Below are 26,469 nucleotides of genomic sequence, written 5' to 3'. Positions count from 1 at the left end.
AGTCTTGCTGCTTTTCATCAGAATTCAGAGCTACTCCCCGTACGAGCTTTAACTGGTAGATTAGCTACTTTTTTTACAGTAGAGAAAAGGTCCTTGGAGGAGTTCTTAGCCTCAAAGATTTTTGTTGTAAAATATTCAATTTTTTTCGTGTAAAACCAGTTTCTTGTACACTGACAATGGTTGCGTGTACTCAGTTTTTCTATCTTGATCGTAATTTACTCTCCACTTTCTTTCTGACCTTCTGCACGCTTGTTTTTGTGCTTTAAGTTCCACGGCTCAGAAGGCTTTAACCTTTTGGATATGAAGCTCTTTTTAGGAGCTGCAATATCTACCGCTGTTTTACCCAAGTGGTTAGTCTGTGAACCGCTGAATTGGTGTCCGATAAGAGATTCAGTTTAGTTCTAAGTAATAAGGCTTGTAGCTCTGGAATATTGATATTAGCCCAATCTTTGCTCTTGACTCAGATATTTGGATCAACTTCACATGGGATCAACAACCCTGCCCTGCCTGTAATTTGGATCAGTTCCACAGGGAACAAATACAGCAGCTTCACTTCTAAAGTGCCAGCGATGTGCAGTCAGGGCCAGGGGCGTCACAGTGGGCGAGGTTAGTGTGACGAGGGGTCTCAGTGCAATATACAGAAAAAAAGATTAGCATTCTTACACTTACCATTACTAAGATCAAGGCACCAAAACACACATGCTTGCACCCATTCCTAGGTGTGTCGAATGGGAAAGGGTGGGATCTACACCTATGAATGATCGATGGCTGCTCTCACGCAGGGACGGAGACTCCAACGCCCGAAACCATTAGGCTGAAAGCCTCGCTGGCCTACAGTGGATACTACCATAGACTACAATGGCATTGAAGGGCTTTAGAATAGTAATCCCTATATTGTGCGTCACAGTTCAGCCTGGATTCCGTCTCTTGCTTCAGAGCAAGGCTGGGCAGACAGCCTGAGACAGACAGCCCAGATATAATACATCGATTTGTTTAGCAATATAATCCTATCTCTAAATAAATCGATCAATTTCATATTTTCTGCAGGAATTTTAAGGGGTGCAGCCCCAGAGCACTAATGGATAAACCACCCCTGCATTCATTGAGCCCATGAATCAATCACACAGGCAATAATGAGCTCAAAATCCCCTTTTGACAGACACAGTGGCTGCTGTATTGGAATGGGAATGAGCGACCTGCTTTTTCTATTTCTTGCATTATCCTTATCATGTCCCCAGCGGTTTGCCATTGTTGGGTTTTATGTGTATACGTGCCATGTTTTGGAGCCAGTATAGAATTTAATGGATGGAGTCTCTTGAAGCTTCATGATGACAAGCATGTATTCTTTTTGAGAGGTAATATATTATTGAAGGTGCTTGTTTGTCAAAAAGTGTTGTTTGATTTTTTTTACCATCAAAGACTTTTTGTTCCTTACAGAATGTGTGGAAACAGGCAGCCTGAGTGTATTTGTAGCCACAGCAGTATAGGAGAGAGTGTACATAAGCCTATGAAAGCTATTGGCTTGTGTTCTCTTTATACAAAAAGAAAATTGCTGTAAAATGCATCATTTTATTCCCACTGTTTTAAAAAAAAAAAGATTTGCACAGAAAATGACGACTAGCCTCCCAGAAAATGCTGTGTCCCCTTAAAGTGAACCCCAACACTGCCCCCCCCGCACTGCAGCCCAGCCTCACTCCTCTCAAACTTCACCAGCCACCACTGGGTTTGGGGATATACCTTCTCTTGGGGGAAGCGTTTCAGGTTTTTGTCCAGTGTCTGTATCTTACAATGTGTTAGAAAATGTTTCACCAGCATTTTCACCAGCTTCGGACGGAACTCGAGGTACAGCATTAATTGGGGCAAGTCCCTCCTTTATGTTCTTCATGGAGTTCCCCCGGTTGTCCCACGTAACTGCCCGATTGCGACAGCCACAGAGGGGTTCAAGTATTTAGGAATCTTCGTCTCCAAAGAAAAAGCCATCAGATATAAGAAAAATCTGTTGCCGCCTTTGCAGAGGCCTCAAAGAGACTCTGCAGCTTGGCAAAAGCTCCCGCTGTCCCTGCTGGGCCGGGCAGTGCTCTTCAAAATGATGGTGCTGCCACGATTCCTGTATGCTCTGCAAAACTGCCCGGACTTAGTCCCGCAGTCATACTTTGCGACCATCGAAGCCGCACAGAGAGAACTTTTGTGGACTGGAATGCCCCGGATATCATTGGAGAAGCTCACAAGAGGGTGGTACGATGGGGGCATAGCACTCCAAGACATCCGAAAATACTACTGGGCTGCACATCTTTCGGCCATAACCCAGGGCACTTATTGCGACGGCAACGACCCGGGGTACGGCATGGATCGATGGCTTCTCCCAGGTGGTAACTTTGAGGCAGCACTATACTCTCGGCCAGGCAAATACTCGCTCACTGGGCCCACAAAACATTCGGTTCAACTATGGCATATAGCGCAGTGAAAACTGGGGTGGGCTAACACCATAACAATGGCCACCCCGCTATGGGTCTCATAAAAATTAGGCAACTTAGGCCGCACCAAGGGGTTCCGCAACTGGGATCTAATAGGGATCTCATACATCAGGGATCTATGGGGTCCAGACGGGGTAGTGCCTTTTGCCTCGCTCCAACGTACATACGACCTTGCGAAGACAGAATACTTTCGTTACCTCCAGGTTAGGCACTCTCTCCAGACTAACATCCCCTCAGGAACTCAGCCTCCAGAATCCTCCCCCCCCGGGGGATAGATTGCTAGATGGTCACCTCACATATAAAAAGCTTATCCATCACTCCCTAGATCCATTGGCGTCTCTCAAAGGGAAGTGGGAGGCGGATGGACTCGAGATAGACGAGGAGGAGTGGAGGGAGGCGCTGTCATCCCCCAGAAAGGAGGCCATATCAGCCAGACTGCGACTGATCCAACTGAAAATTCTTCACCTGGTTTCTGTTTCTGGCACTAGGTTGATGGGGATGGGCCGCAGTGTGGATGGTCTCTGTAAGAGGCAATGCAGGAAGGTGGGAACCATTTTTCATATACTGTGGGAGTGCCCGGTACTTCAGCCCTATTGGAAACGAGTGCTTGATTGCATGCATGAGGTCTGGGGGGGTGGAGTTGTGGCAAGAGGCGAAGAGATGTATTGTAAATATCTGGGATCCTAAGGACCTGTCACCGAAGGGGAGGCTTTGGGTTACGTTGGGACTGACAATCACAAAGCGAAATGTGGCAAGGGTGTGGGGGGCATCAGCGCCTCCGACACTAAGCGCCTGGAAAAAAGACATGGACTGGTGCATGCTGCAAGAAAAGACAGTATATGTGGCAAGGGGCTGTCCCCGGAAGTGGGTGGTGGTGCGGTCTAACTGGAATGACTATTGAGGATCCATATGTGAGCCCCCCCCTCCCCCCCCCCCCGAATTATACCAATTGACAGTCTGGCTACACTGTGAATCTAACTTGTGATTCTTTTGCTATGTAATACTTTGTATTGAAAATGCTATGGCAAACGGGAGTTCTGTCGCGGGGCAAGATGGTGGCCACGTAGTTGTGGCAGAGTGCAACGTTGCAGGTGAGGGCAAGGAAATGAGCCCCTCGGTGGTGTGAGTGGCAAGAACCCCCCCCCCCTGGCTGACGGTGAGAAGGAGAAGAGCCTGTCCCGTTATGTTGAGCCCGCTTTCCTGCTGCAGATCTGCAGTGCAGCTTGTTCGGGCGCTCGTGGAGGCGGTGGCTGCTCTCTCGTTCGGCCGAAAGTCCCGCAGGTGTGCGGAAGGGCGGAGTCAGGTCTACAGGCGGCGGAGCAGAGCAGAGCATAGGTTGGAGCCTATGGGAGCCAGGAGACATCGCGGTACACGGCTTCAGCCGCTACTGTGTTGTAAAAGGGAAGAGATGGCTCCTAAGGTGAATATAGGAGCAAAAGCGGCGTCGCAGAAGAAAAAAGCTCTGAAAGAGGGAGTCGAGGCGGAAGGGTTCGAGGTCCCGAGCGGTGACCAGATGCCTACAGAACAGCCAAAAAAGAAGCAGCAGGTCGCTGCGAGGACCCGACAAGCCGCCGCTGTACAATAGTCGTTTTGTTTGCAAAGGCGGGCAAAGAGAAGGAGGCTAAGGAGTCAGAGGGGACTATCCCGGCAACGGTGGAGGCACAAGGTGAGCAGCACAATGATGGCAGCTTGGTCGGGGGGGTCCTTCTCAACCCCAAGAAAGTCGCTGGCTCCATCCCACCTGTGGTACCCCCTTTGACCGAAAGAATTTCTACCACTCTGCTGGATAAGGATATTCCAGTCCCTACTCAGCTTACAGTTAATGCATTGATGGAGCCGAGCCCCCAGTTAGAAAACACCTTGGCGCCCTCAGCGGTAATGGCAGGTCCTGGTGATACACTGGCACAGAGGGTCAACAGTTCTATCGTGGAAGAACAGGTAGAGGTGGGGGCAACAGCTGTCGTGGACACTCTGAGGGTAGAGAATGGTCTGCTCGGGGTGAACATTGAAAAAGACAAAGATCCAAGCGAGTGCTTTTTCTCAGTCTCTGACGGGGGAAGTGGGTCGGAGGTGGATGATAAGAGGAGCTCCTTTGCTGAGTCAGAGAGTGACCCAGAGTTTGATCACCCAGCGACGGCTTTAAGGTTGGCGGCAGTCACCAAGGGCCAGGGCCAAGGGTATCTTCATCAGGAGCTGAGCTGGGACCACTCCTCTGTAACGCCTCTACAAGGAAATCCCAGCCTGGAATCCCCCCATCGTTCTCTTCTGGAGACAATACATCAAGAGATAATTGCACAGAGGGAAGAAACCCGACAGGATAACCGCAAGGCCCAGGCGGCAATGAGGAAGATGCAGGGAGTGGTCAGGAAGCTCTCTAAGGCCTGTACCAATACTGGGGACAGGGTTTCTAACCTGGAAGATAGGGTGGTTTCGACGGAGGCTGAAGTGGCCGCGGCTACCAGTAAGGTTAATGCTCAGTGCTCCCAGGTGGTAGATCTACAATGGAAAATGGAAGAAATGGAAAATAGACTGCGCCGGTTCAATCTGAGGGTTCTTGAAATCCCGGAAGGGATTGAGGGCTCGGATATAAACCATATATCATCAAGCTATTCGAGCAAGCCTTCCCAGAACTTTCCAGTTGGAATTGTGCCACTGAGCTGCAGCGGGTGCATCACACTCCTTTTAAGATCAGGAGGAACATGAAGGAAGGAGAGAAACCTAGAGCAGTTCTGGTATTTTTGGCAACTTTATCCTGAGGCAGTCAATTGCAGAAAAAGCGAGACAGGATGCAAAGAGAACTAGCGACGGAGTATCATTCTTCGTCCGCCCGGACTACTGCCATACGACTGTAGAACGAAGATGGCGATTAAGGGAGATGATTAGGCCATTTCAGGACAAAAAGATCCAAGCCTTTTTGATCAATCCGGCTCAGTTAATGATAATGAATGAGGGGAGGACTTTGTTTTTTGCATCAGAAATTAAAGCAAAGGAGTACCTAGATTATTTGGGTAAATAAGGCTACTGGTGCAGGGAGCTGGTCTTCTCCTCGAATTCAGAAGTGTTCTTTTGGAGTTCAATCAGTAGGGGGTGGCAGAATTTGCTGTGATATGTTATTTTTGGTATTTCCATGGGGCTAAGGGTATTTCTTTTTTCGAGTTTTCGGATTTGGTTCTATTTGTAGTCCTCACCGTGCACACTGCATGCTCATCACGTGCACAGACTAGGTCTGAGCGCTTCACAGAGAGGGGGGTGGTGGGTGTCCTGGGGGGGTGCTAGGAGGGGAGGATGGGTCTGAGGGGAGGAAGGGGAGTTTGGGGGGGGTAGTGGAGGAAAACAAAAAAATGGGAAAGAATGGTGCTTACCGAAGTTTGCAGGCTTACTAGGTTTATTTGTTGAACAGGTTATGGTCTCAGCAATAGGCCAGGGGTATATGGTTCAGTATAGAATGTTGGTCCGACTTATAGCTCAGAATGGGGAGCATTAGAACTTGTTCAATTAATGTAGGGGGAATTAATGATTGGCGGAAACGTCAAAGACTGGCCCATTTTGTAAAATGTAATAGAGTAGATGTTCTCTGTCTCCAAGAGACGCATCTCCCTTGGGCCAAAAGGAATCTTATGTCTATTAGTGGGTTTCAGCTGGCTGCATGCTCGACGCAATCCTCAATGATTCGGGGAACGGCAATACTAATAAGGTCTTCTCTGGGGGGAACTAAACGGGTCAAGGCCGATAGGTGTGGGAGATGGGTAATAGCGGAGCTGGAAATAGGCGTCACACTCTGTGTGGTTTATGGATCAAATAAGGATGACCCTGAGATCTATGACTTCCTAGAAACAGAGCTACTTAGCTGGTCAACTCCGCTAATACTCTGTGGAGACCTAAATATCTCCGCAGATTGGGATAAGAATGTAGTTTACCTAGGATGGAAACCAAGAGTGTTTAGGGCAGTGACAGCCCTTATTAGCTCACTTGTGCTGAAGGATGTCTGGGGTGTTCAGAAACCGCAGTCTCAAGGGTATACTTATTTCTCAAACCCCTTCTAGAAATACACTAAATTTGACTATTTTTTCATTTCTTCAACACAAATAAATATTGTAGGAATTAGTAAACTCCCGAAAGTAATCTCGGACCATAATCCCCTGGTATTACCTTATAAGTTGGATAGAATAGTTAAACGAGGGACTAGCTGGACCTTTGAGAGGAGGCTATTGGCCGATAACAGATTTGTACAACATCTGACAAAATGGGTAGGAGAATTTTTTGCAGCCAACAGATATAGCTCCTCGCGAAATGTAGTATGGGAGACATTTAAAGTAGTGCTTAGGGGCGAATTGATAAGTTGCTCAGCTAGACTGAGAAGAGAGGATAGAGCCGAGCTCGATAGATTGTTGGGGTAACTACAGATCGTCGAGGAACAGCATGTCAAGGATATATCTCAAGGTGGTGATAGTGGGGAGAGCCAAAAGGAAATGATGTCAGTGAAAGCTGAGTTGCAGAAGCTAGTGACGCAAAAGGTGATTGGTGAATACCAAACAACTCGGTCTATGCGGTATGAAACGGGCGAGGAAGCAGGCAGGGTTTTAGCCCTACAACTTAGGCAGGAAAAATCTAGGAACATAGTTTCTAGCATTGAGGAAGATGGGAAAGAATTCACTGAAGCTGGTGAGATATTACAGGTCTTCAGGAACTTCTACCAAACGCTGTATGATCAGGAAGACCGGGAGGGGTATCAGGAGGAAGAGTGTAGTGATACGGGTCCTCGATTGGACGATTTAGCGAGAGAAGAGTTAGATAAGGATATCACTGAGACTGAGGTTATAGCTGCATTACGTGAGTTGGCCTCGGGCAAGGCAGTGGGGCCGGACGGGATAAATGTATTGAATCTGAGATCACCACCCTGTTAGCAGATCTATTTAATGGGGTAATTTGTTCAGGAGTGGTCCCAGATTCATGGAGAGGAACGAATATAATAGTTTTCCATAAGAAGGGGAAACCCAGGGTGAAACTGGGGTCGTAGCGCCCTATATCGTTAATTAACTCAGACACCAAATTGTATTCAAAGATCTGGGCTAAAAGGTTGGGCAGGATCATTGCCGGTCTCGTTTCCCCGTGGCAGCATGGGTTTGTGCCAGGTCGTGGAACAACTTACCACACGAGGAGGGCAATAGCGTTATTTGATGCCCAGGCTGCCAGGGGGGGGGGGATGGCGATGATCCTGCTTGACGCAGAGAAGGCCTTTGACGGTGTGGTCTTGGAGTTCGTCTGGGGAATCTTGGCAGGGAGGGGCTTTGGGGAGAAAACTATTGAGGCCCTTAAAGCCATGTATAAGGACCCCGTGGCGCGAGTGATGGTTATGGGGGATCGGTCTTATAAGATAACAATAAAGAAAGGCACACGGCAAGGGTGCCGTTACTCCCCAATCCTCTCCTCATTGTATATAGATCCACATATCAAGAAGATATTGGAGTGCCCTGGCATCAGCCCAGTTGAGTGTAATGGCCATGTAAGTAAAATTCTGGCTTACGCTGATGACCTGGCGGTTATTACTACGAATCCCCAGCAAGCGATGCCAGCTTTGGTCCAAATGGCAAAGACGTTGAGGCAAGAGCTCGGGGTATTTGCTGAATGAGTCAAAGACTCAGATAATATGTACAAAGAACATAGTTAAAACTGACACGAGGTACGTGGATTCTGCAACCTATCTAGGGGTGAGCATCAACGCTTCAGTAGATACAATTATTGTTGAGAACTATCTTCCTCTTATCAAATCTATTGAAGCGCAGCTGAAAAGAATTAATGTGCTCCACCTCTCACTAATAGGGAGGGTGAACGTGCTAAAGATGACAATGTTTCCCAAAGTACTGTACTTGCTCCGAGCTATTCCCCTGCTAATCGAAGAGAAATTATTTAAGAGCTTGGAATCTGTTTTCATAAGATTCATATGGCAGTATGGGAAGATGAGGCAGTCTACCAACTTTATGTCCCTTCCTAGGGAAAGAGGAGGGCTGGCTCTCCCGAACCTGAGGTTATATCATTGGACATGTTTACTCTCCCAGATGTCTATCCTCTTCCAGCTCGAGGGAACCTTGGTTGCGGGAAACCCAGATCCTCAGAGCCCGCCTTCTATTTTTGAGGTGTTATTGGGGAGGAAGGCCTTTGGGCTATTGTTGTACAAAGTGGAGCACAGATACTATAGGAAGGCTCGTTTTAAGATCCTGTAAGGGGTTTGGGGAGTGTGGAGGGCTATCCTAAAATGTTTTAATATCCCTAAGGTAAATGCATACGTTTACATAGCTAGGTCCAGCCTCTTCCCCCAGCTGAGACAAGATAGGAATATTGAGGCATGGGAGGGATTGGGTATAAAGACCCTGGGAGATATTTTGGACGGTGATGGGATACTGGGGTTTGACATCTTACAGAGCAAGTTTGGTATCCCCTCTAGCCACTGGTTTTTGTATGGCCAATTAGCTTGCTCCCTGAAGGCATTAAGGCCTAGGCTGTGACCACCGGTGGAGTCTCCTGTGTTGGATCTGCTAACTAAAGGCTGTAGGAAGATAAAAGTAGTCTATTATCTGCTCCAGAGTGGATTGGGGGACGATATGGAGGAAAAGGAATGTGCTTTGGCAACGAAATTTGGTAACCCAGATGTAGATTTGGATCGTGCCCTCAGGTTGAATAAGGAAATCTTTTGGTCATCAAATCTGAGAGCCCAGCATTATAAAACAATTTTCAATCTGTATCACACACCTTCTAAATTATTTGCTTGGGGGATCAGGGAGGATGATAGGTGCCCTAGATGTAATATGGGACAAGCAGACCTGTTACATATGTTCTGTCATTGTGGATCTTTAGCTTTAATTAAGGGTGAGATAGGAAAGTTCTGGGAGGGGCTGCTAGGTCACAAAATCAATCTGTCCCCTACCCTGATGATAGTAGGTATAGACTATAGTCTGAATCTGGGAAAAGAGGAAGAAGCTCTGGTTTTTATTTCTGTAGCTGTACTTCGAATCCTAATCTCGGCAGGCTGGAAGGACCCTATAGCCCCCTCTTTTCAAATGTGGCTTTCCAGGTTTTTGGGCATCCATAATATAGAAACATGTCTGTATGAACAGAAGGGTAAAAAAACTCGGGACTTGGGTAGACGCATCTGGGCCCCAGTTTCAAACTGGAGGGAGGCGAGATGTTGAACTGGATGATTTCATATGAATTATTAATCTGTATTTAAATTATGGATTATTATTATGCCTTTTTAAGGCCCCTCTTATTTTCAGCTGCATGTCTCTTTTATTCAGATTACCTGGTACCTGTATTTATGCATTTGTATTTTTTACCATTTTTCTATCGAATTTGTTCCAGACCGTTGATTTACTGAAATGTACTTGTCTTTAATAATGCACCAGGGAAATTTCCCAATAAAAATAATTTAAAAAAAAGAAAATGCTATGGCAAACTGCATTCTTTATGGTACGGTTGTGACTAATGTAATTCCTGATTGTGCTGACCTCCACTCTTCATTTGTTGTGAATAAAAAGAGTTTTAAAAAAAATAAAAAAAAATAAAAAAAAATGTTCTCATAAATCTCTGCTGATTTCTAGTCTCTTTTTGAAAAACTCACCTGGACCATAGTTGTTGAGTTCCTCTGACTATTCTGGATGTTATCAGGGCTTCGGAAAGTCATTAGGCAGTTTTTATTATATGGACTAGCCAGCCTCGTGTGCAGCGCCATGCTATAGATGCCCGGTATTTTCTGAAGGTGGTGTTCTCCAAGAATACAAATGGGACATTGTTGGCCCAAAGGCCTCTCGGTGAAGCATTCGGAGGTGGCTTTACTACTGCTCTCAAGAATTTGTCTCCAGCAGATCAAGCTAGTAGTATGTCAGCTAGATTAACATTTCTTAAAATAGTATGTATCTAATACCACCGGCCACATGTGGCCTGGCCAAAATCTTACTTACTCCACCTCGGATTTATTTGCACTCAGACCCACCGGAAAACTGTGCCCACCACTACCTCCACACACATTGAAACGTACCTTTCAGCTCGGTATCTCGAAAGCCACCGCTGCTGTGGATTTCCCGCTTAGGAACCCATTAAGTATAGATCACGGTACAACTACTAAACTGACATTACAGCTTCGCTGCATCTATCTCAATACTAGGTCGATGATTAAACATCAGGTAGACATTTTTCTTTTATTGACCGATGAAAAACCAGACATGCTTTTTCTGACAGAAACTTGGGCTACTCCTGACTCATTGCCAGATATACTTGCATCTCTTCCCTCTGATTACTACATTCTCTCAGCCAACCGCCCACCAGGGAAAACAGGGGGGGGGGGGAGTAGCTGCTATCATCCATAGAGTCCATCAATTCAGAGAACTTTCACCTTTGTCTCTTCCAGAAACAGAGAATATTTTTTTTAAGTTAGATACTGATAGTGGGGCGCTAATATTGGTCCTACTATACCGCCCTCCGCAGTATATGGCCACTTTCCCTTCTCTCTTAGCAGAACAATTAGCTTCATGTGTGGTCAACTATTCCAAGGTTCTTTTGCTTGGGGATTTGAATTACTGGTTTGACAATGTAACATTGGACCCCCAAGCGGCAGAACTTAAGGACTTACTATTGGATATAAACTTGAAACAACACATCCACTCTCCTACTCATCAGAAAGGCCATAGTCTGGACCAAATTTGGTCATATAACCTGCCTTTACCCCCGCCTTCTATACATCCTTGCAGCTGGTCAGACCATTTTTTCATAAATTTTTCACTTACCATCAATGGGGCCACTAAACCTGGGCCACAAGCGGGCAGAGAAATTCGGAAGTGGAAGTCCCTGGACCTACCCGCATTTCTAAATACCCTGGCTCCTACCCTTCCCCCTCAACATGAGGATATAGAATCCAGTGAAAATGCACTCTCACAATGGCTGTGCCAAGCTGCTAACCTCCATGCTCCCAGGTAAGCTTTCCCAGATCGCGAGGGAAGGATGCCCATAAATGGTTCACTCCAGAACTGAAGAAATTAAAACTTAAGATCAGACAAAAAGAAAGGAAATGGAGAGCAAACTATCTACCACAGGACAGAGAGATTTACCGCTCTGCTAGGAAAACATATCAAAAAACTCTTCTACAACACAAGACTGACTACTTTTCTGCAAAGATCATGAACTCCTCGAATAAATCAAAGGAGATATTTGATATAGTAAATGATCTTTGCAATGATGACAGGACAGCCCCCCCTATAATCCCTACCCAAAAATTATGCGACTCTTTGAATGATTTCTTTAGCGAAAAAATCATCACCCTTAAACGGAACATAATCAGTTCCCCCACTTCAACTCCACTAATAGATATACTCTGTAATTCCCGCACCTTGGACACTTTCTCTCCCATTGAGCCTAAAACTTTTTCAGAACTTCTTGTACGAGTCAAATCCGGATCGCCTGATGATATTTGCCCTCCCCACATTTTTAAAGAAATAGGACTTGCCCTCCCTCAAAGTATCCTCCCTCTATTAAATAAATCACTTGCGCAGGGTAAGGTTCCTAGCAGATTTAAGCATGCCCTCTTAATCCCTTTAATAAAAAAACAGGCATTGATCCACATGACCTTACAAATTATAGGCCGATCTCCCTCCTACCCTATTTATCAAAAACTCTGGAAGCCCATGTCTCTAACTCTCTCTCGAATTTTATTGAATTAACTGAATATTTAGAACCGAATCAGCCAGGCTTTCGCCCATGCCATTCGACCGAGACAGTGATACTGGCGGTCCAGAATACCCTGAGATCTAACGCAGATAAAGACGCTCATCAGGCACTGGTGCTCCTAGATTTGTCGGCTGCGTTCGACACGGTTGACTATTCCATTCTTGTCAACTGTGTGGAGCAGGCCGGCTTCAGGGGCCCTGCTTTGAGCTGGCTGAAGTCTTTTATCTCTGAACGTACTCAGTCTGTTAGATTGGGGACATTTACAGCACCAAAAACTGCTTCTAACTGTGGTGTCCCCCAGGGATCATCCCTGTCCCCATTGCTTTTTAACTTATATGTACGCCCTTTGTTGTACTCTTTGAAAAATCATAAAGTTACAATTTTTAACTATGCAGACGACTTGCAACTTGTATTCTCACTGAACTCCCCTGATGCTGTGGTGGAATTTCAGGAAACTATATCCCATATCCAGAGATGGATGAACCTGAATCACCTCAAACTTAACCCGGGCAAGACAGAACTCATCTTGCCCGGGAAAAGCGAAATTAGTTGGGGTCCCCACTTCTGGCCATCGGATATGGGCACTCCACCCACTAAATCCCTCACAGTTAAGAGCTTAGGGGTGACCCTCAGTGAGGATCTCTCGCTAAAAAGCCATATAGGGATGGTAGTCTCATCTAGGTTCTTTCAACTAAGAAAAATAAAGAAAATCTCCCATCTCTTGACTTATTCTTCTCTGATTTAGGTAACTATTACGCTAGTACTAGCTCGGCTTGATTTTTCAAATAGCCTGTATCTTGGTCCTCCAGCAGGCCAGTTGAAGAGATTACAATATGTTCAGAATCAGGCAGCCAGGCTTATCTGTAAACAACCGAAATGGCAATCCATCAGACCAGGACTGGAAAAGCTTCACTGGCTGCCAGTGGCCCAGAGAGTTGCATTTAAAGCCGGCTGTATTATTTTTAAGGCTTTGCAAGGTAAAGGACCCAAATTAATAAGGAATTTGGTTGGCAGATATATTCCTTCACAAAACCTTCGTTCGACCCATCAAGAACTGCTAATGGTCCCTCCATATAAGAAAAAACGATTAGGCGGCAGTAGTTTTCACTTTCTTTCCGCCTCCTTATGGAATTCCTTACCAATGTCATTAAGACAGAGTAACGATTTTCTCTCCTTCAGACAGGCCTTTAAAACCTGGCTTTTTAGACAGGCTTATTTTTAATATAAATTGAGGTGAACATACTTTTGTCCAATCTACCCAAGTGTTACGCTGTATTTTCAAAAACTTAGTAGCGCCATGAAGCCTACGGGCGTATGTGCGCTGTATAAATAAAAATTTAACATAACATAACATAACATGTGGTAGATGCTGAGCAAAGAGATACACAATGAGAGCATTATCGACGGGAGAAAAAAATTACATCTAGGGCCACGTGTATCAATTTTGGAAATAGCGATTACCTACTTGCGATTTTCTGCGAATCACACTAAGGTAATCGCTGTTCCTAATGTATGAAACTTCATGAGTTTCATATAGTGATTCCTAGTTGGTCCTAAATCAACCTACCTAATAATAATGAATAATAATGAGGTAGGTCGCTATTTGTGGCCTATTGGGAATCACTAAAATCACGGGCATGGTGGCCTGCTAGGGTCAGGAGACCACATGTCGATCATTGCTTCTAAATAAAGCAATAATTTTTTTTAAAATGCTGCTCGTTTTCCTTAAAGGAAAACAGGTTGCGTTTAAGAAAAATTAAGTTTTCTTTTCATTTTTTCAGAGCAGGCAGAGGTCCCAACTGCCTGCTCTGAAAAAACATTTTCGCCACCATTCCTGAAGGAAACGGGGGCTCATTGGAGAATGGGTACTTGAAGTAGGTGGTAAAATGCGAACATTCTTACATAGTGCTGCGATTCCGTATCAGGAAGAGACGCCCTAAACACATCCCTTCCTAATAGCGACTCGCCGACCTGAATTGCAAAATAGGGTTTGGAATTCTGCGAATTGGGCTGTTTGTGACCTTAAAAAAGGTACATACATGTGGACTCTAATGAGAGCCTGAACAACTGAAACACATTCACTCAGTGCTTAATTTGAGCCAGTAGTTTCAGTGGTGAGAATTGCAGCTACTCTCCATTTGAAATGAAAGGAGTGCTGGTACTTTTTTTAGAGTACCTGTTTGCTTTCGAGAAGTACCAGTACTCACCCAGTAAATGTATTCTAGCAGTGCTGAGAAGTGCAGGTGCTCTCCCAATAAATGTATTGCAGCAGTGCTGAGAAGTGCAGGTGCTCACCCAATAAAAGTATTGCAGCAGTGCTGAGAAGTGCAGGTGCTCACCCAATAAAAGTATTGCAGCAGTGCTGAGAAGTGCAGGTGCTCACCCAATAAAAGTATTGCAGCAGTGCTGAGAAGTGCCAGTACTCACCCAGTAAATGTATTCTAGCAGTGCTGAGAAGTGCAGGTGCTCTCCCAATAAATGTATTGCAGCAGTGCTGAGAAGTGCAGGTGCTCTCCCAATAAATGTATTGCAGCAGTGCTGAGAAGTGCAGGTGCTCTCCCAATAAATGTATTGCAGCAGTGCTGAGAAGTGCAGGTGCTCACCCAATAAAAGTATTGCAGCAGTGCTGAGAAGTGCAGGTGCTCACCCAATAAATGTATTGCAGCAGTGCTGAGAAGTGCAGGTGCTCACCCAATAAAAGTATTGCAGCAGTGCTGAGAAGTGCAGGTACTCTCCCATTGAATATATTGCAGCAATGCTGGGAAGTTCAGGTAGTCTCCTATAAAATGTATTGCAGCATTGCTAAGAAGTCCTGCTCTTCTCCCATTAAATGAATTGCAGCAGTGCTGAGAAGTGCTGGTACTCTCACAACAAATCCATTAAATGTATTGTAGCAGTGCTGAAAAGTGCAGGTGCTCACCCATTAAATGTATTGTAGCAATGCTGGGAAGCTCAGGTAGTCTCCTATTAAATGTATTGCAGCATTGTTAAGAAGTCCTGCTCTTCTCCCATTAAATGTATTGCAGCAGTGCAGGTGCTTTCCCATTAAATGAATTGCAGCAGTGCTGAGAAGTGCTGGTATTCACCTATTAAATGTGCAGCATTGCTGAGAAGTGCTGGTATTCTCCCATTAATTGTATTGCAGCAGTGCAGAGAAGTGCAGGTACTCTACCATTAAATGTATTGTAACAGTACTAAGAAGTGCAGGTACTCTATCATTAAATGTGGGGCAGCAGTGCCGAGAAGTGCACAGACTTGCCCATTAAATGTATTATAGCAATGCTGAGAAGTTCAGGTACTCTCCCATTAAATGTATTATAGCTGTGCTGAAAAGTGTAGGTACTCTTTAATTAAATGTAATGCAGCAGTGTCAGCAGTGCCAAGAAGTGCAGGTACTTCATCGTTAAATATATTGCAACAGCGCTGAGAAGTGCCTACACATAAAATGTATTGCAGCAGTACTGGGAAGTGCAGGTACACTTAAATTACATTTATTGCAGCATTGCCAAGAAGTGCAGGTACCCCATCATTGAATATATTGCAGCAGTGCTGACAAGTGCCTACACTCCCACATAAAATGTATTACAGCAGTGCTGAGAAGTGCAGGCACTCTCCCTTTGAAACGAAAGAAGTGCAGGTACTCGCTCCTGGACAGTGCCTGCCCATTTAAAGTACTGTGCATGCCTGCCTTACCTCGTGGTGGGCTGCGTCCCCTCGCCAGGTGTGTCCTGATGCTGTAACTCACACTCTAGCAACCAGGTCAAGACGTGGTTCAGAGACCGGTCACGCCTCTTGGTGGCGGGCGGGATGTACCTGTCTGGGTACCCCTCGAGGAGGTCAAAGTGGACATCACTCATCTCCTGAGCATCAGAGCGCAGATAATGTTTGTTCCGACTGTCGTTAGGGAAGGTGCCACTGGCAGTGCGGGACAGACAGCCAATCTCCTCCGGATTGTAGCTGCCAAAGTTGAACGGGGTATTGTAGCGCTGCTGCGCCGTCGAGAGGGTCGACTGCATCCCGCTGTGTGAGGGCCTCCACTGGGCATCTGAAGCAAACATGGCTTCAATTTAAAACCCTATGGAATAATACAAATGAACATTATTTACACATGACATAGTACAAAATGAATGAACTCTAAACATTGCTGTTAACATTATACTAACCAATGACCCAGAAAAATCTGCATTAATATTATCTTTGAGTGTTTTTCACTTTATTGCACTTTAAAATTCCAAAATATAATTATAGCATCTTTTGTCCATGTTTATTTCTTCTTTTGTGCAGTTTAATTGTAATGTTGCATGTAATTTATTTTGTTTTACCTTTGATACACCAGAGACTTACCAATTGTTTATTCGTACAATTATTTCAACAACCTCCCAGTAGACAGATATTAAGAGAGTTTGGTTGATTGTGGGATTGACTATGGATGTACACAAACGCCAGAACCCTCCCAGAATATCAAATCAAAGGTCACGTCTAAGGTAGAGGTGCTAAAGGACCTCCAGACACCACAAAGCCCATCAAAGGAGAGGCCACATCTCCAGAAGAGGTACTGAAAGATCCCCAGACACCACAAGGAACATCCAAGGGAGGTCACATCTACAGATGAGGGGCTGAAGGATCTCCAGACACCACAAGGAACATCCAAGGGGAGGTCACATCTACAGAAGAGGTACTGAAGGATCCCCAGACACCACAAGGAACATCCAAGGGGAGGTATTATCTACAGAAGAGGTACTGAAGGATCTCCAAGCACCACAAAGAACATCCAAGTGGAGGTCACATCAACAGAAATAATACTGAAGGATCTCCAGACACCACAAAGAACATTCAAGTGGAGGTCACAGCTACAGAAGAGGTACTGAAGGATCTCCAAGCAACACAAAGAACATCCAAGTGGAGGTCACATCTACAGAAGATGTACTGAAGGATCCCCAGACACCACAAGCAACATCCCTGGGGAGGTCACATCAACAGAAATAATACTGAAGGATATCCAGACACCACAAGCAACATCCCTGGGGAGGTCACATCAACAGAAATAATACTGAAGGATCTCCAGACACCACAAAGAACATCCAAGTGGAGGTCACATCTACAGAAGAGGTACTGAAGGATCTCCAAGCACCACAAAGAACATCCCTGGGGAGGTCACATCTACGAAAGAGATGCTGAAGGATCTCCAAGCACCACAAAGAACATCCAAGGGAGGTCACATCAACAGAAATAATACTGAAGGATCTCCAGACACCACAAAGAACATCCAAGTGGAGGTCACATCTACAGAAGAGGTACTGAAGGATCTCCAAGCACCACAAAGAACATCCAAGTGGAGGTCACATCTACAGAAGAGGTACTGAAGGATCCCCAGACACCACAAGCAACATCCCTGGGGAGGTCACATCAACAGAAATAATACTGAAGGATCTCCAGACACCACAAAGAACATCCAAGTGGAGGTCACATCTACAGAAGAGGTACTGAAGGATCTCCAAGCACCACAAAGAACATCCAAGTGGAGGTCACATCTACAGAAGAGGTACTGAAGGATCTCCAAGCACCACAAAGAACATCCAAGTGGAGGTCACATCAACAGAAGAGGTACTGAAGGATCTCCAAGCACCACAAAGAACATCCAAGTGGAGGTCACATCTACAGAAGAGGTATTGAAGGATCCCCAGACACCACAAGCAACATCCCTGGGGAGGTCACATCTACAGAAGAGGTACTGAAGGATCTCCAAGCACCACAAAGAACATCCAAGTGGAGGTCACATCTACAGAAGTGGTACTGAAGGATCTCCAAGCACCACAAAGAACATCCAAGTGGAGGTCACATCTACAGAAGATGTACTGGAGGATCTCCAGAGACCACAAGCAACATCCCTGGGGAGGTCACATCTACAGAAGCGATACTGAAGGATCTCCAGACATGAGAAAGAACATCAAAGGGGAGTTCTTGTCTAGAGAAGAGGTACCAAAGGATCTCCATGCACCACAAAGAACATCCAAGCGGAGGTCACATCTATAGAAGAGGTCCTTGTGAATGGCCCAAAATAGCTCCTAACTGATCTCCAGAACACCCAGATGAGTACCCAAGAGGTCACAGCTAGAGAAACCATCTTTATGGATCTGAAGAACTCCACGAAAAGCATCGAAGGGAAGGTCTGATCAATACAAAAGGTTCTTACGAGGTGAATGAGGCAGTGGGTTGGAATTTCGATGACTGCAAGAATGATTGATTGAGTGCATGAAAGGATGGGTGAATGAGTGAGTTTATTTTTCGAGTAAAACAAAGAACATATACTATGTGAGCATCAGCAAGGCAGGTGTCATTGGTGCACCCAGACATGTAACATAAACATCAGCAATGCAGGCGCCCCGTGGGTTCATAAACCAGGTACCTCATAGAAAACAGTGGTGCAAGCTTCCCTCACCCTTAGAGCACACACTATTGGTGCAAGCTTCTATCGCACACACAGACAGGCATCACATGTGCATTAGCACTGTAAGCAGGCATTGACCCACAAACAGGTGCAGCTTGGGGCCAAGCAGTTCCACCTCCACACCCTCACCCAAAGTGAACCCTGAATGTGTGGGAAGTGAGGGTAGCGCGAGGTCCAATGTGGAGCAAGCATTCGGGGTTCTAGAACAGAATGAAAGTGACCATTGTGTCTGAGTTCTTTGCCATACAATGGGCACCATAAGTGTGAGAAGCTGGCCTGGTATACGCTGTCCACTTGTGTAAGTGGGCACTTGGCACCAATCCAGACAAACCTCATGGTGATTTGGGACTTCTTAGATACCCTTAGAAAGCTCTCTAAGTGGTAGCTGTAGAGAGCAGCCCTCAGGCTTAGTCCAGAAGGAGTGTAAAACAGCTTGTTTTACCAGAACACAATCTTATGGTAGATAAGATCAAGATACAGTAGAGAGGACGTAGAAGTGCTGGGGATCCACCCAAAGGGAGTGACTAGGAACCCCACGGAGAGTGTGTGCAGTGTGGGAACATGACTGTGTCCTCCATACAACTCGACGTGTAAGTCGCGGCTGGAGTTTTAAAGATTAGGGCCCCTTACCAGTGGACCCTGAAGAAACCCTGTGAAAGACAGAATGTTGGAGAACCACCCACCCGTGGATACCCTAGTACCCATGTTACCTACACCAGGGAAGCTGCGTGCATAGGTGCGAATTGGTGTTGGTAACCGCCGTTGTTTCCAAAGGAGGACTTCAGGGAAGTGCCGCTGCTGAAGAAGGAAAAAGTATCAGATGAAAGGTGGATTCTAGCTGAGAGATACCTGCAAGCAGAGGGGACAGAGTCTAGGTCACTCAGGAGTGACCAGGAGGTCGGGAAGACGAATGTCCACCAATGTCTGGAGTTGCAGGAAAGATGACGAGGGCCTTGCCTCTGCAGCTGTGAGGACCAGGTGATGCTGAGGAAGACCAGGAGATGGACATAAGCTGTCTGATGTCGATTGCTGAGGGGTCCGTGTCTGGCGGGAGGACCAACAAGACTTGGAAAATGCAACCCACAAAGAAATTAAAGAAGGTTCAATGTCGGGACCAGCAAGGTCCAGGCGACTCACCAGGAGCAGGGGACCCAGGTCAGGCCCTGAGCAATCAGGGGAACCCAACAGAAACAAAGGTGACCCTCAAATGGACCCACAGGCCAGAGGCGCTGTAGTTGTGAGAGGACCTCAAGCAGCTCACCAAAAGAGGGGGCGTGGCCAAGATTCCAAGCATGGTGGACATGTGAGCTCAGAGCTCCATCCCGGCCTGCTAAAAATCCTTCATTTGAGGTGTCACCGACTACCACAGCGGCATTAAAACGGCCGCCCTGGCAGTCTACATCGGGGGGCGCTTAGCGGTGTCCCATCTTTACGAAGCAGTGGCTCAGAGGTCTGCCATCAGGAAGAGTGCGGGGCCCGCTGCACTGCCACACGCCCTGGTTGTCCCTTCCTTATGGACTCCCTACTTGCTCAGCAAAATTGTCTGGCCCGTGACCCCCTGGGGGAGTCGATTGCCACCCAGAGTGACAGTTGCGCTGGAGCCTAGACACAGCTGGCACCGCTCGACGGAGCGGGGCTGGGCAGTGATGATCCGTGCACCGGTCCTTTGGGGAAGCCCTGGTGAGTGCGACATCAACCGAGGGGGAGGACTACGGGAGGAGGAGGCAGTCTGGAGGTCTTGTCCTGTGTCTGCGCTGCGCTGCACTGCGCATTAACTTCTGCCCAGGACTGTGACGGAATTTTAGAGGCCTTGAGGTGCAGCCTTATGAAGGGGCCTACCGGCAGCCAAGAACCCCAGCCAATTGCAGTGGGCGATTGTGGCCTGCGGCCGGGCTGGAGAGTGGGGGCCTGCTCCACACCTACAATTACCTGCGGTGCTTTGATTGTTACAGCGGCGAAGGTCTGTGTGCCTGTTGCAGTCGCATTGGTTGATAGACTGTGGAGTCCCTGAGCAGTTGGGGGATCGTATGTTGGACAATGCCTAACAGCAATGGGCTGAATCTGGAAGCCCTGGACCTCACTTGCCGGGGGAGGCCGCACCAGACCTGCTGAATTAAAGCGCAACGTGGTGCGGCTAGGGGGAGCAGAGCAGACGTGTTTGTGGTTCAGGGCGGACGAATCAGTAGTATTGGATTCAATTTGTGGAGGGTGAGCTGCATTGCAGATTATGTTGGGGTGAGACTGGGTCTCCCTGGATTCGAGGGAAAGGAGAAGTAGTGTATTGGCCGCCACACAACCCCCACAAGCCATACTTGCTGGACCAGAGAGGCAGCACTCCCCCTCTCTGGGGGTCACCTGGGAACAAATGGTGAATGAAATGGATGGACCTTGAGTTCTGGGGCCTGCGTTGACCTGGGGTTGCTACTGTGGTTGTGGATTCCTGACTGGGCCCCCAGGGCTGGCGGGAAAGCTCTCAGCAGAGGCCGAGAATAAGAGGCAGCAGCAATCTCTCCCCCAAATGAAATGAACGACGTGACTGAGGATCATTTCTGCCCATGCATGGCTCCGAGGGGTGGAGAGTCGAGTACACAGAGGTAGCACGGGAGTGAAGTAGTTGGACACGGACACCTCGTTACTTCCTGGGAGAGGCCTTTCTGATGTCACCCTGGTTAGTCCGCCACCCGGGGGGTTACCAGAGGACAAGATGCCTAAACCAAAGCAAAAGTCAGTTGGCACCCGGCCAGCTACCAGGAAACCCTCTCCTGTGGCACAGGAGAGAGGAGGTGGAGAAACCCCTAGATGATTCTGTCCATTCCTATTTGGATAGGGTGCTGGCGGCCATCGCCGACACCAAAGATGCTTTGCAACAAGACATTGGGGCGGTCTCTGTGGGTCTGGGATTGCTCCAAGCAGAACATCAGAAGCTGGCGGACAGGGTTCAGGAAACGGAATCAGTAATTAACCACTTGCAGCTAGAACAGAGAGTACATGCAACCAAGATCGATGACCTTTCCACCAGGGTGGCGATCCTTGAACGGCTGGCAGAAGATGCGGAAGGCCACAATGGTAGAAACAATATCAGACTAATAGGGCTCCTCGCATTTCTATGACACCCTGGAGGAGGTCTCGAGTGAGATGGAAGCATATAAGCAAAGTGCGCCGCCACCTAAGAAACCACAGCTAATTGAGCCGAGGCTCCAACCCCACAGACGGAGACCTAAGCGCGGTCGTACAGCAGCCCGGGTAAGTAGGCCCACAGCTTCATAAACTCACCAAGACAGACAGGCCACACTGCAAGCTGTGGAGCAAATACTTTCACCCCTGCTACTGCTCGAACAGCCAGGTCTTGAGTTGTTTCTTGAAGGAGACATGGTCCTAGGTCAGCCGTAGGTGGGTGGGGAGGGAGTTCCATGTCTTGGCTGCCAGGTAGGAGAAGAATCTTCCTCCGGCGGTGGCCCTGCAAATTTGTGGGACGGTGACGAGGGCGAGGCCGGCAGATCAGAGCTGGCGGGTGGGTGTGTAGAATGTGAGGCGGCTGTTGAGGTATTTGGGGCCCATGTCTTGGAGAGCCTTGTGTGCGTGGGTGAGGAGTCTGAACATGATCCTCTTGCTGACAGGGAGCCAGTGCAGGTTTCTCAGATGGGCAGAGATGTGGCTGTGACGAGGGATGTCAAGGATGAGTCATGCAGAAGCGTTCTGTATGCACTGGAGTCTTTTTTGGAGTTTGGCTGTGGTTCCAGCGTATAGGGTGTTCCCGTAGTCCAGTCGGCTGGTGATGAGGGCCTGGGTGACCGTCTTCCGGGTTTCGGTGGGGATCCACTGGAAGATCTTTCGGAGCATGCGCAGGGTGTTGAAACAGGATGACGAGACAGCGTTGACTTGCTTGGTCATCGTGAGAGATGAGTCCAGGATGAAGCCTAGGTTGCGAGCATGTTCGGTGGGCTTGGAGGCGGTGCCCAGTGCAGAGGGCCACCAGGAGTCGTCCCAGGCAGAGAGGGATGGTCCCAGGATGAGGACTTCCATCTTGTCTGAGTTCAGTTTCAGACGGCTGAGCTTCATCCAATCCGCAACGTCTTTCATTCCTTCCTGGATGCTGGCTCTGGCCGTGGCTGGGTCGTTGGTGAGGGAGAGGATCAGCAGGGTGTCGTCAGCGTAGGAGATGATGTTTAGGTTGTGTTGGCGTGCGATGGCTGCGAGAGGGCTCATGTAGACGTTGAATAGGGTGGGGCTGAGTGAGGATCCTTGAGGAACGCCGCAGATTACTTCGGTGGCCGCAGATCGGAAGGGGGGGAGGCGGACTCTCTGGGTTCTTCCGGCGAGGAACGAGATGATCCATTCCAAGGCCGTTCCTTGGATTCTGGTGTTGCTGAGGCGCTGTATCAGGGCCCGGTGGCATACGGTGTCGAAGGCTGCTGAGAGGTCCAGGAGGATGAAGGCAGCTGTTTCCCCGTTGTTGAGCAGGGACCTGATGTCGTCGGTAGCTGCGATGAGGGCGGTCTCGGTGCTGTGGTTTGCTCGGAAGCCAGACTGCGAGGGGTCGAGGGATCCCTTTGTCTCGAGGAAGGCTGAGAGTTGTTTGTTGACGGTCTTCTTGATGACTTTGGCAGGAAAAGGGAGGAGTGAGATGGGGCGGAAGTTCTTGAGGTCCGTGGGGTCTGCGGTGGGTTTCTTCAGGAGGGTGCTGAGCTCGGCATGTTTCCAGCTCTCCGGGAAGGTGGCGGATGCGAAGGAGCTGTTAATGATGTCCCGGAGATGATGGAGTCGGCTTTGTAGAAGATGTGGTGTGGACAGGGGTCGGTTGGGGAGCCGGAGTGGATGGTGTTCATCATGCGGGTGATGTCTTCGGTGCTGACAGAGGTCCAGGTGCAGAGGGTGGTGGTGGGGGGCGCTGGTTCGGTGGTTGGGTGTGTAGTCTGCGCGCCGAAGCTGTTGTGTATGTCGGCAATCTTGCGGTGAAAGAACGAGGCGAGTGAGTCACAGAGGTCTTGTGAGGGAGTGATGTCGTTGTTGCAGGCGCTGGGGTTGGAGAGCACTTTAACGATGCTGAAGAGTTCTTTGCTGTTGTGGGTGTTGTTGTCCAGTCGTTCTTTGAATGTTGTCCTTTTGGTGGTGCGGATCAGCTGGTGGTGTTTGCGGATGGCGTTCTTGAGGGCTGTCATGTTTTCTGTTGTCTGGTCGCGGCGCCAGGCCTTCTCGAGGGTGCGGCAGGTTTTCTTGGAGTTTTTGAGGTCGTTGGTGAACCACAAGGTTTTCTTGCTGCCGGGTCTGCTGGGAGGGTTCTTCAATGGTGCAAGGTCATTGGCGCAGTTGGTGAGCCACTGTGTGAGGTTGCGGGCAGCTTCGTTGGGGTCCGTCGTGTTGGTGGGAGGGTTCTGGCTGAGGGAGGTGGTGAGCTGGTCGGCGGTGATCTTGCTCCAGCATCTACGGGGAACCTGTTGCGGGTGGTGGTGGGTCGTGGTTCTCCTGAAGTTGAAGTGGACGCAGCTGTGATCTGTCCAGTATAGTCCGGTGGAGTGGCTGAAGGAGATGTGCTTGCTGGAAGATCTTTCGTAGCATGCGCAGAGTGTTGAGACAGGATGACGAGACGCGTTGACCTGCTTGGTCATCGTGAGGGATGAGTCCAGGATGAAGCCTAGGTTGCGAGCATGGTCCGTGGGCTTGGGGGAGGAGCCCAGCGCAGAGGGCCACCAGGAGTCGTCCCAGGCAGAAAGGGATGGTCCCAGGATGAGGACTTCCGTCTTGTCTGAGTTCAGTTTCAGACGGCTGAGCTAAATCCATTCCGCGACGTCTTTCATTCCTTCTTGGAGGCTGGCTCTGGCGGTGGCGGGGTCGTTGGTGAGGGAGAGGATCAGCTGGGTGTCATCAGCATAGGAGATGATGTTTAGGTTGTGTTGGCGTGCGATGGCTGCGAGAGGGCTCATGTAGACGTTGAAGAGGGTGGGGCTGAGTGAGGATCCTTGAGGAACGCCGCAGATGACTACGGTGGCCGCGAATCGGAAGGGGGGGAGTTTGACTCTCTGGGTTCTTCCGGCGAGGAACGAGATGATCCATTCCAAGGCCGTTCCTTGGATTCTGGTGTTGCTGAGGCGCTGTATCAGGGTTGGTGGCATACGGTGTCAAAGGCTGCTGAGAGGTCCAGGAGGATGAGGGCAGCTGTTTCCCCGCTGTCGAGCAGGGACCTGAGGTCGTCGGTAGCTGCGATGAGGGCAGTCTCGGTGCTGTGGTTTGTGTGGCGTTTTAGGCTCCGAGTGAATTTTCCTGATTCATGCCCTTATGTAGTTACAATTCACGTTGGCCTAATATAGGCATAGAGATCAAACCCTTATTTAGGCATAGCCCATGCTACCTAAATACAGGCATGGCTACTTCCACCCGTACCAAACGTCACAATGATTTCGTGGAAAACCAACTTAAGCAGTCAGGGACTTCCACTTGCTTGAATATTGATTTCTCCAAGAACCCAGTTACTTTACAATGGGATTCATTGTGACGTTCATATGCCCGACTTTACGTCAAACTATGGCATTCCTAAACACCTTCAAGGTGTAAATATACCTTCACTTGCTATGGCAAACTACGGTGGTTCGGAGCAGTTCGACTATCTACTTGCCTGACGCAGCTCGCTACAGCAAGTGCCGAAGGAAGCCAACTCTCCAGCCGACGCACTGATCAGGAAGCTGCCCTTTTCCTGCCGAGAATCCAGCTCCAGTGTTTCCGGCTCCCCTTGCAGGGTGTTGGGAAATCGAGTTCTGAGACTGAGATACCAGCCCTCCTTCATTCTAACCAAGGTATGGAGCTGATTAGAACCTAGAGAAACCTTTGCTAGATTCTTGGCAAAGAAAACTAAAACCTATGCTACACAATATTACTTCTTCCCTCATACTAGACTTAGGTTAGGTACATTGGGGTAGGCGTATTTTAGAAGCACCAGTTGAGTATTTTAGCCTGTGTATTTATGTATGTATTTTTATATGGCTTAGAAACCATACAATGCTTTTACAGTATTATTTTATAATACTATTCACGCTGTAGGCATTATACTTTACAGTCTGCCTAACGATTGTAGCAGTTCACTTCTTGTGCATGAGAAAGAAGACTGTTCAATAAACCTTTTTATTGAAAACGCCCGTCTCTCTATTTCTCTGCAACTCTGTAGAAACAAATTATTATAAACATAGTTTTATTGGTTTTTCCATAAACACCATCAATATCATTACAGTTATCAAGCATTCCTCCCCCCCTGTCCCATCCACAATCCTCGAAAATCAATATGCAATTACAATTTCCGAGTCATTTCTGCGTTCCATAAAATACAACCTGAATATGTAATTTCTTTTTCGGGAACCATCATGTAACAATTCACTTAAGGTTACATACTCTTCCTTCTTTAACCAATTAACTAACTTCCCCATCCTTACCCTCCCCCCACCCTGTTCCCGGTGTGTCCTCCTATCATTCCATTCTATAGATAACGTGTGTGTTGACTCCCAGGTAGCTCATACATTGCGGGGTACATTCCATTCCCTGCTGCTCATGTCGCTTCCTCTGTGCCTAATTGGGTTATCAGCACCTGGACCAACTCCTCCCATGTCCTCTCCGCTTCTAGTGCTTTTTCGTTGTTCTGTCATCGTTCTTGCCGCAATCGGACATCCCCTTTGCTACCAGCCCATTTGAGGTATTCGGCTTTCCACCTCCTGATACTAGGTCCCTCTCTCGCTTTCCAGTGCATCGTAATTTCCCTCTTCGCTAATACTAAGCCCATATCTATAAACTTACTAGTCGTCTTCCTTTTGGATGTGTGAGGGAACCAATGAAGCACACAAACAGCCACAT

General features: G+C 47.8%; 1 protein-coding gene across 1 annotated transcript in view; it reads right to left on the bottom strand.

Annotated features, from left to right (window-relative positions):
- The window catches only part of LOC147710045 (decapping and exoribonuclease protein-like), a 205,584-nt gene extending 189,338 nt beyond the window's left edge, over nucleotides 1-16,246 (bottom strand). Inside the window, exon 1 of the mRNA XM_086919932.1 lies at nucleotides 15,882-16,246. Within this exon, the coding sequence (XP_086776058.1) occupies nucleotides 15,882-16,246 (365 nt within the window). The remainder of the gene's footprint in view (nucleotides 1-15,881) is intronic.
- Between the last annotated feature and the right edge of the window lie 10,223 nt (nucleotides 16,247-26,469).

This window comes from Lissotriton vulgaris, chromosome 5 (genome assembly GCF_964263255.1).
Source record: "Lissotriton vulgaris chromosome 5, aLisVul1.2, whole genome shotgun sequence".
Classification (NCBI taxonomy): domain Eukaryota; kingdom Metazoa; phylum Chordata; class Amphibia; order Caudata; family Salamandridae; genus Lissotriton; species Lissotriton vulgaris.
Note: the sequence above shows the minus strand (reverse complement) of the source record. Positions and strands in the feature narration are given on the sequence as shown.